The 11,116-nt window shown below is 45.6% G+C and overlaps 1 protein-coding gene across 1 annotated transcript; it reads left to right on the top strand.

Moving 5' to 3' along the window:
- On the top strand, positions 1-765 carry LOC108072235 (seminase). The gene has a single exon (XM_017163297.1). It carries the CDS (start codon positions 1-3, stop codon positions 763-765), a length of 765 nt encoding a protein of 254 aa, XP_017018786.1.
- Positions 766-11,116: the final 10,351 nt, after the last annotated feature.

The following is an 11,116-nucleotide window of genomic DNA, read 5'->3' as shown; positions in this document are numbered from 1 at the left end:
ATGGAGCGACTTAGATACGGATACTTCCTAGGTCTGCTACTCCACCTAGCCTTCCTTGGTACCCAGGGACAGCGCATCCAGCCCAAAATTGTAGGTGGCACCACCACCTCGCTCTCCAATGTGGGTGGCTTCGTGGTGAACCTCCGCTACGATGGCACCTTCTACTGCGGCGGCTCCCTGGTGAGCAGCAGGTACGTGGTGACGGCAGCCCACTGCCTGAGTGGCAACCAGGCCAGCAGGATAACGGTCCAGGGCGGCGTCAGTCAGCTCAGTCAGACGGGCGTGGTCCGGAGCGTCGCCAAATACTGGATACACAGCGGCTACAGCAGCTCCAGCCTCAACTGGGACGTGGGCGTGATCCGCCTGCAGAGTGCCCTCACGGGCTCTGGGATCACCACAGTCTCGCTGTGCACGGTACAGTGGAACCCCGGCGACTATATGCGCGTCTCTGGCTGGGGCGTCACACGTTATGGCAACTCCAATCCCTCCAACCAACTGCGCACTGTGCAAATCCAACTGATCCGCAAGAAGGTCTGCCAGAATGCCTACCGCTATCGAGACACTCTGACCGCGAGCACCTTCTGTGCCAGATCCCCCGGCAAGGATAGCTGCACTGGAGACTCTGGTGGCGGTGTCATCTACAAGAGCCAGCTCTGTGGCATTGTCTCCTGGGGCCTGGGCTGCGCCAATGCCCAATATCCTGGGGTGTACACGAGTGTCCATCGGGTGCGCAACTTCATCACCAGCTGCATGTCGAAGAAGTGAGCTAGCTGGCCGCCGGATGCTGTTACCCACTGCCTATTAATAGTTAGTTAAAATATTAATTAAAAATCGTTAAGATCAAGTGCTGCCTGTTGATGGTCAGGAAGCCCTTGGCCCGGCCCCAAACCGGATGAGTGATGGGCGAATGGAGATATCAGATATCAGGCTGCACTGTGGCTGGAAGCTGTTAAGAAAATGTTGTTAAGATATATTGGTAGTTAGGGATAGGTAAATAAAATCCATACCATAAAAGTATCTATGAGATAAGCATCCCTAGTAAATGCAACTCTAACCACTGTTCCCCTTAGACAACAGCCAAGGGCCTGGGCCATCGATGAGTGGCCACTTCCGATTGTTGACTTTGTTGTCGCGCGCTAATTCCAAAAGCGATTGCTGCCTTGATTTGCATCTATTACTATGTATAAGGTCTGCCCAGGAACCTTTCCTGTGTGCGGCGGAAGGAAGCTGCACGCTGATCAGTGATCATTGACCACCGCCGTGGCACGGGTCAGCCAGGTAAACTTTCATATCCCGTCGCAGTCACCAACTGATTGCAGCTAATTTCAACTAAATTAAGTGCAGTTAAAGCGCCACTTAACACGTGCTGGACGCGGATCGCGGTGACAGCGAACGGGGACCCGGCGGATCCAGCGGTTCGCCTCATTTGCTTAATTGCCAGGAGGTCGTTGATATGGATACATTTAAGATAAAACTGCAATTAATAGCGCTATAATGTTGTCGAAGGCGATTTCCATAACGGAATGCCAATCAAACGCAGTTTCCAATGCATTTCTTAGCCGTAATGAGCTCTGCCGTTTGATTGAGCACTTTATGGCTTCGGAATTAATACTGTCCTCTAAAGCGGAGGCACCGGGGTTCCTGGCTGTGTCATTCAATTCAATTTGGCTAAGTAAATGCGGCCCAAGCCCAAAAATAAAGTGCTAATTGAGGCGACAATAGAAAAACTTTGACCAATTTGCCAGCCAAAAAGGTTTTTCCATCGACAGATTGACAGCCACAAATACACAAATTATCCGAGGTGGAAACTGCCGCCCGCCGTGGCCGCTAATCAGCTAACGAAATTATTATTATTAAACTCGTTCGCTCATGCCGGCCAATTAGCATTCTGACGGTTTCTGGCCAATACAGACAGAACCCATAACCAATAAAAGATTGAACGAAAACTTTGCCATCGACCAGGCATATCGACAATTGAAGTGCAATTAAGCCGCGGCCCAGGTGGGGCTGCGGTTGCTTATTAGTTTATTACATCAACAACAAATCTCAACAAACGCTAATTAAGACACAAATAATCGAACGTGCCAACACTGAAAGCCAATAATAAGGCGTATTGTGTGCCAAGGGGGTTGCCGCTCAAGGGAGCCAGAGCTTCTGGGGACAGAACGGGGTGGATCTGGCCAGGCCAGGCAGCGGTTGCTAATGGGGCGGCCCAATAAAGTTGTCCCGACCAGAAAGGACACTCGGGCAACTCGACAAAGGACTATGCAAACGTCTGGAGTTTGAAAGGTGATGAGAAATTGGCTTGAAGAGCTAGTTTTTGCTTAAATTATTTCCTTATATCTTAGACCTTGTGTTTAAGCTTATGTTAAACATAAACTCGAGTGTTTTGAATAAAGATAATGAAGAAAATAAAACATAAACTTAAGAGTTTAGACACCACTCTTACTCTCTTTTCTTTTCTATAAATTCAATTCAATAGTTTCCCTAAATTTGTAGGATTTCTTTTGTTAAAGCTTAAACCTTACGTTAACTTTAACTTCAACTTTAACCTGGAGCCTCCAAGAATCTCTTTCTAGCCAGCAAGCTTACTTTTGATAACTATAGTACTGGGGATTTCACTTTTTTAATGTCTAATCAGGGCTTATTAGTATTATTTCAAAAACCATAGCTAACTGATGGTTTAAGGTCGAAAATACTTTAATATTTCATCACTAAGTCTGAGTCCTAGCCTTTTTTCCAACTATTTTCCATATCAGACATCCCTGCCTGTCGTATCCCTCCGACTTTTTGGGACCTTTCAGGCTTGCGTGAGTAGTTCGTTCGTCTGGAACAGGGATTGCTTGTGGAGTTGGGCCGGGAGTTGGGCCACCCACGGCCTGCGGTATTTGAACGACACGCCCAAATTGTCCAACTTGTGTGTGTTGGCAAAAGACACACACACACACACTCTCTGCAGCGGGCAAAGCTACGGGAGGGAGTTGGCTGTAACCCTTAGAGGAAACCAACCACCGCGCACAGCGAGCGACCGCAGCCGCAACCTGTAAAAAGTAAACAGCAGTGGCGGGGGTGGCCAGGATGGAGGGTTGTGTGTGCGGTGTGTGTGTGTATGTGCGGCAAATGGCGCGGCGCAGTGGCATGAAAATGTAACCGCAAATGTGGCTGGGCTGGAAGCAGGAGCAGCGGTTTGCCGGGACGAGGTGTAACGGTGACAGGAACAGGCGTTTGCTTATGTAGTTGCCGCTGGCGCTGTCTCTCTGGTCCCTAGTCCCGTGTGTGTCCATGTCCTGGCAAGGGTCCTTTATGCCACAGTTCTGCTTTGCTTGAACCCAAATACACACACACACACTCGCACACACAGGGGCAGGAATCTTTAGCAGTTCTTTGGGGACCTCCGCCGGAACGGAAGTGAATGGCACATTATGTTGCCACTGTTGGACTGCTGTCGTCATCCGGCCCGGGGTCGAAAGGACGTCCCAACATGGCTTTTTGCGGGGCTGTAATTGGATGGGAGTTGGGCTCGAGCTCCGTCTAGGGCTCCCTTTCCTCCTCTACCTTCGCCATTATGTACTTGTACGCATTAGAGCGACATAATGTGAGCGCTCTCTCCTCGAGGAACATCCTCCGCCTCGGCCGTCATCGAGAAACTCTGTTTAAGAAGAACTTGAAGCACTCTCCACTGCGGTTAAAGTTTCCATCTGAGACTGCCTTTTTCGGAGCGACTATTCGACTGAAAGTGGAGCGTAGGGCAGGGAGGGGGTCCAACATTGTCATCATCAAAATCCCATTAGCAACGTATTCAAATGCGTTCGAGTGTAAAACAAGCCGCATTCAGTGCACGCACACACAGCACATTGGACACATTCGAGTGGAGTAGAGTTCGGCAGTCATTCATTTACACTGCCGCCTGGCGACTGCCGGCACATTACGCATCCGTTTGCCCAGGACTGCTCCTCCTCCTCCTACTCCTCTGGTTCATTCAATTTGCATGGAGTCGGGTAGATCCTTTAAAATCAATGGCAATCCTAGCCTACTTATAGGCCAGGCAGCAGAAACCCTAAACCCCCAGCCCCGAGTAGGAGATGGAGTCCAGTCCATCATCCAATCACCCGTTGTCCGTTGATTCCAATTACAAATCCAAATCCAAATTTCGTCGCCTCCTCCTTTCTGCTCCGCGTCCAAATGTGGAGCACTCAAATTAGCAGTTGCCTCTGGGAGGTGGAGCCCCAGTATCGGGTCTGGTGTGTGTGTGTGTGTGTGTGTGTGTGGAGGGGTGTTTGCACATATGCCCAATATTTTTACCATTTCCATTAACAGGATTTGTAGTCCAGTTCCAGCACTCCCTCTAATTTGTAAATTTGGTTATTATGCCAGGCCAAGTGCGTTGATTAGGTGTCGTGTTTTGGGAGGTTTTTAATGGGGATTCAGATAGGTGAGGAAATAGGAAAAGGGGAAACAGTCAGGAGAATAAAGAAAACTACATAGATTGAAAAATGAATAAGATATATCTGCAAGAAAATACTGAAGAAATACAAAAACAAAATAAAGGTAACGCTAAACATTATCATGCAAAAACCCAAATTTGTCTAAATATCAAAATGCTTTCCCCTGAAAACTCATATGAAAACAGAGAGTAAGTAAATAATAAGGATCATGCACTTTTGACAATCATAAAATAATAATAATAGCCTCGAGTACAAAGTAATAGTTATATATATATCTGAAATCCATCTGCGTTGAACAATATAATCGTTATTTCCAAAAAACATTCCTCGCAAATCAATTGAATGGATTACTTAACGATGGCATTGACGATGATTCCCTTGCTTGTGTGTGGATGTCGACACGGAGGCATTATTGCGACATCCAGCCAACGACCCTGAAAAGCTTTAAAGCGAATTAGCGGACCACACGCGGCAGCCTGCCTCAGCCCAACCCCCCTTTGGACCGCCCACTCACTCGCAGACACTGGGAGAAATTATTTATAAGTAAGTATTTATAAAGAATTTGTAATAAACTTAAATTCTGTAATGCATAATTTCATCACTGACACGAAAAACCTAGCTATTAATTTGTATAATTTTCTAATAAACACCAAATCGCCAATAATAAATCATACTTTTAGTTGGAAAATGAAACCTAATTAAAGGCTACAAATTAATATTTCCAAATCCAAGTCTCTTGACTTTTCTCCCTGTGCCTGGACCACCCCCTTGGCATCCACTGACGAGCAATTGTTGATTGCAGCATCCTCGCGGGCAGCGCAAAGGGGGAGTCAGGGAATCAGCAGGAGAGCATATGGCAAAGGTCCTTGAGAGGCGAAACTCTGCCCGCTCTCCACTCTCCCCTCTTCTCGCTCCTGGCATATGCGTGCGATTTTGATTTTTATTTGATTTGATTGCGGCGTCAACTTAATTAAGCGACCAACTACCAACAATGGGCAGCAAATTGAAACAGCAGTCGGGCATTTGAAGTTCCAGGATCAGCAGGAGCGGTAGCAGGATGAGGAGGAGGGTTCCAAGAGGGCAAGACATTTGTAATTCCTTTTATTTCGCTGCCGCCAAAAGTCATTGAAACGTGTAATCTGCAGCACGTGCGCAGCGATGCCGCGGCGGCTGCCTCAAAGGAGCACGAAATGCGATAGACGGATAGACGTTAGACGCAGTCCTGGCTCTGGACTTTCGACTTTAAAGGGACGCCCCCGCATAACTCTTAGATCTTCGAGGCGGAGGTGAAGGCGCAATTAGCCCGGCGGCACAGGTTGCCACCTACCGGATGAGCGGGCAAGCGGACGAGGATGCGCGCCAGGATGAGCAGGAATCCGGCTGTTACCGACGTGGCCGTTCGCCGCCGCCTCCGTGTAATTAGTGTCAGTTGCGAAGTCACATTTGGGTGCCTCTGCCTGTGTCGCTTCCTCCTCGGCCCCTGCCCCTGCCCCTTGTGGTTGTTACTGCACTTGGGCAACGCCCACAAAAAGGAAGGCCGGCTGGACAAGATGGACGCCTGGGATGTGGCAAGGACAAGCGAGCAGGACCTTCCCCGGCCCCGCTCTCGGTCCCTGCTCATTCATGCATCCGTCCAGATAATTATTATAATTACCTGCGTGAGTGTAGGTTACCATAGACAAAAAAACAAAAAACGAGAAAAAGAACCAAAAAATGTACGAAAACAGAAATTTCCCGCAGCAGCAGCAGGGCACAGTGGGACTAAGTTATTGTGTTATTTTGCTTAATTTTTATTTAATATATTAAAAAGGGTATAAAAAACGTTGCGTTGTATAAAAATAAGAAAGAAAGATATCTTAGACGAAGTTTACCATAAATTTGAATTTAGCATAACTAAGCCAAAAAAGCATTAATCTCGAATCGGAAAACAGTTCTGTGCTAGTTTTTATCAGGTTAATAAATCTGCATACTAAATAAAATATGTAAAAAAATTTAATTTTTTGGGCAATTAACGATGTAACCCCTTATCAAAATTTAAAATTTTGAAAAAAAATAAAATTTTTTGTTTTTTTTTCCGAGATGTCTAGAAATACTCGCCTGTTGATGCTGATCAAGAATATATATGATTTAAAGGGTTGGAAATGTCTCCTTCATTGCGAAACAAACTTCTGATCAAAATTATAAAAATATGACTAAATTCAAAGGTAACATAAATTCAACTTAACTTCAGACCAAGTATTAATTTAATATTCGTGGTATTAAAACCTTTTCATCAATTGACAGACAATAAAAATATATATAATATATCACAGATCTAAAACTAAACTTCCTCTATTGTTCTTCAATAAGATGATCTACCTTTTAGGCAATTTATCAGTTCCCAAACCCAAATTGCATAAACCCATGTTGGGTTTCCTCTTCCCTGAGTTCATCTTGAGAACACATCCTGAATATCCTGTAGATTTTATCTGATTTCTGACCACTGTTCCTTGGCGGCATGTAAACAAAGGTCCATTCCTGTCGCTGTGACCTTTGTCCCTCTCAACGCAGCCGCCCTCTCCCTCTCTCTCTGTCTCTCCCCCGCTGTCTGCCTGCGTGCACTTTGCGTTTCGCATCGCATGACCCACTGCCTCTAGGGGAGATTAGGGTAGGAGAAGGGCTAGGTGTGTGCGTGCCTATAATTATCTGCCGTTAATAATATTCAAATAGCTCCTAAATATATCCGCTGCGATAGGAAAGTGGGCTTAGTCGCTAAGCGCAGCCATTGTGTCTAATTGCCGAGTGCGGTCCGAGACCCAAAAAAAAAGATAAAACTCGGGCTGTGGGTCACAGACCCATGAGATCCAGATGCCGCCTGTGATAGCCACTGAACCCAGAATCCGGCCGCTCTATCTATGCCTATATCGGAGTATATTTGTCGCCAAAAAACAAGGTTAATAACCCAATTGGCAGGCGAACCTCAGTGTGACCTCTGCAAGCTGCAGGCAGCCAGGAACCGAGACACTGAGGAACTGAGGAACCGCTAACAAAGCGCGGAGGCACGAGAAATTCTTATCATGCCGCGGCACAGAGAGAAACGCCGGCGGAATCGTCAGCGTTCGCATTCGCATTCGCGTTCTCTGCTTTGATCTGCTGCCGCCGGAGAAGGAGGGAGAGGAGCTGGTGGGGCTGCTGGGGCAGGAGCTGCAGCTGGAGCGGGCCCAGAGAGATGAGATGTCAACGTGGCTAGCGCGACTCGCCTGACTGGCCCGAAATTATCGTGCCTCTTTTTGTGGAGTAGGAAAACGGGTATATTGGGTTTTAAAATAAAAAAATTAATGGGAAAAGATACTTTTTCAATGTCTTAAAATTAAATGTAGCTAGAAGAGGTCAGGAAAAATTCGGACCCACTCTCTCCCAATCGAAAGACCCCTCGAAAACCCAGGTATTCTATAGTCGATAGCATTCTATTCCCTCCTCTTTTCCTTCACCTGAAAACTGCAACTGAAAGTTTGCATTCCACTTGTTTGTTGTTAACAAAACGTCGTCCGCCGTCGGCCACAAAGGAAATTCCTATTCCCATTCCCACACACCCAGTCCCCCCTCCGTCCGGAGTCCGTACGTTTGATTGGGATTTGAAGCTGAAGTTGAGCGGCAGCTGGAGAAGATGCGAACTTGTTCCTCCTGAGCCTTGAATGAATGCTGGCTAAATAGCTTTCGACAGGCGTGAGTACATGCGAGCAGGAACAGCCCGGGAAGGGGGGAGGGGGCCAGGGAGCCAGAACACGACCGATCATCGTCGGAGTGGAGTTGGCTTTCGGCCGGGATTGTGACACCATTGACGGGGTACTCGAGGAGTGCCGAATTCTAAAGTTGGCTAGTGACTAGTGGCTAGTGACTAGCTGCTAGCTGGAAACTTCAATGGACTCCAACGCTGACGCTTTGGCATTTCTGCACGCCGCACATTTCCCGCGGCGACGCACACAAGGTTAGCTGTAACGGAGCTCCTCCTGCCCATCACTGCTCCTCCAGCGGAGTCTTTGTTCCCGCGGCAACATTTGAAAAATGTCACATAGTTCGCTGCGACTGCATGCCGTCCTGATCGCCGTGGGCCTCTCCTCCATCTCCATCCCCTTCCCGCCCAGCTAATGACTCTGTTCTTAGCCACAAACACCTGACCGGACTCGCTCCTTGAGGCTAATTTGTTCACACGCCAAAACAAAAAGCAGCGGCGCCGAGTGCAGGCCATCGGCATCAATTAAAGCGCATAATTAATTTATTAGCCGAGCGGCGAGAAGTCGGCCACAGATATTGGTGGCCTGGCCACTTAGTTGGCCAATTGGCAGGCAGGTGAGGTGCAAATAAAATTAAATTAGAGCAATTAATCGCACTAAAATAATGTTGATCTTAAAAGAGATAATCCAACAGGGCAATGCTCTGATTTGTTTTAAATGTTTTATGTTGCTTTTAGTTTATAACAAACACGATTTGAAGCTTAACAATTTTAAAAATTTTTAAGTACATTAAGAATAAAAGTAATTCAAATTAATTATAAAATAATTATATAAGAGAAATTATTTTCTTCAATCGGTGTTTTGATTTCAAATTTTTATAAAAAATCGGGAAAAAATTTTAAAAATAAAAATGCTACGTGAGTACATCCGGCCACTTATCCTTTAACAAATGCAATATAGTTTTTTGAAATCGGATGTTTTGGTGGACAGTTAGGATGTAGTACACCGAAAACCAACTTTTTCTAGGGGACCCTGGAGATTCCTTATACCTCGTAAAATTAAAAATATTTTTTAATACAACAATTTTTTAAAAATCATCCAAATGTTGTCTTATTTTATGATATTTAATTCATTGGACTAACTTTAGCCGTTTCGCCACAACATTTTTTTGAAAAGTGTCTATTTTTGCACTGAATATTTCCTTGTCCTACAAAAACTGCTTCAATGTGCCTAGGGCCTATCCACACTGCTTAAAACTGCTTGTTAACTGCTTGAATACTGCTTACATAAGGACTCGCTCTACAAGCAGTGCCAGCAAAGGCGCCAATTTCAAAACTGAAAATATTTTACCTCTGTCCTTTTGGCCGAAATGTAAAGCCAACTGATTTTAGGTTTTCAAAATAACACTTAAATCTTTATGAGTTTTTCTAATCAAATTAATTTCTTGTGCTTTTTGCCATTACTTTTTACGATCGAATCCTTTTAAGCTAATATATGGCTGTAGGAATTTAAAGCGGCATCGAGTATATACTAGCCGAAGGCAATTTCCTATAATTCCTAGAAAAACAAAAGAGCAGCCATAGGAAGTATTTGCACGTGACTTTTATTATGAAAATTATCAAAGGGAGGAAACTCGGAGGACAATGCAAATTACCATAATTGGGCGTCAATATTTGAACAAGTTTATGACTTCCCCGTATTATGAAATCCATGCCACTGCCTTTACCCACCTCCTTTCTTTCTTCCTTTGAACGGGAGGGACATGTACACACAATTGTTTCAATAATTCAGGCAAATTGAATTCGATTCCGACTGACTGATTGAAAGGACTACGCACTGCGGCGGCTAACGCGTCGCGGGAACTGCACCACCGGGTCCAAGGATCCCCGGAAAGGTATGCACTCTAAAAAATATTCTTAAAATCTTAGAATAAGGCTAAGCCCCAGAATTTATTATTTCTTTAAAGGAGTTTAACATTATTCAGGGATTCACTGGTTAAATTAATCAAATTAATTCCTAATCCTTGGTCTCATTTTCTCAGCGTGCATTTCTGGACTTATGTCAAGCGGTCTTTCGATCTGAATTATTCAAAATCCGCCAGAACTCGCTGGGACACCTGTCGTCCCAACTGCGGACCAGAGCACGACGAGTAATTATATCCACAAATGTCGAGTTGGATCCCATATGCATATTCATTCGATTGCGAACCAAGTCAAGGCAATTTACTAAATCGTCGTCAGGCGAAATTTTCGTTGACATTCTAATGAGTCGTCGTCGTCACCGAAACCGATTCCGATTCGATTCGCTGACGGCTTTTCTGTGACAGTTTCATAGTTTTTCTTTATTTTTTCTTGTACCGAAATAATTTCAGCAATTTCAGCTCTTTCTGGTTTTTGTTTTTGAACTCGTTTTGGCTCGGGCTTTCAGGGGGGATGATGCGTATGCAAAAAAGCCAACCATGAAATGATTGCAGCGCATCGAACGAGCTAAAGCGATCTTGAAGATCAGCCACTGCCACGGCAACCACAGGCCACTTTGGGCCAATCCCAATCACATTGGCCAAACTCCACTTAAGTGTAATCAGAGTCCAGAGTCGGGGATCCGGACGAGGAGTCGTGTGGCACACTCCAAAGCGCAGCAATTGCAGCTCATTACGATCGTCATCGTCGTCAGAGCATTATCATTATATCTTATTCGATCCTAAGCGGTGTCTGTTGGCAGGAGCAGGAGAGCAGGAGCTCCTCGTCCCGAAAGATTTGTAACACCAATAGAGACCAGTGGGAGAGGGAGAGGAAGCAGCATTTAAATTACTCTTGGCCTGGTTTTCGGCCTGTTTTTTGGTCGTTTTTTTTCATACCGAGGGAAGCCTCTCAATTGGCACTTGGCGCCAAATTTGATTCGAATTTCACTTTCCTTTCAATTGCCTTCAATTTTCGTAGGCTTATAGGTGCACTGGGA

This window comes from Drosophila kikkawai, chromosome 2R (assembly GCF_030179895.1).
Source record: "Drosophila kikkawai strain 14028-0561.14 chromosome 2R, DkikHiC1v2, whole genome shotgun sequence".
Lineage (NCBI taxonomy): Eukaryota > Metazoa > Arthropoda > Insecta > Diptera > Drosophilidae > Drosophila > Drosophila kikkawai.
The sequence above is the reverse complement of the archived record's forward strand: the minus strand, read 5'-3'. Positions and strand labels throughout refer to the sequence as shown.

Excerpts from the sequence above, each read along its gene's own strand:
- LOC108072235 (XM_017163297.1), top strand. The coding sequence starts at position 1 with ATGGAGCGACTTAGATACGGATACTTCCTAGGTCTGCTACTCCACCTA.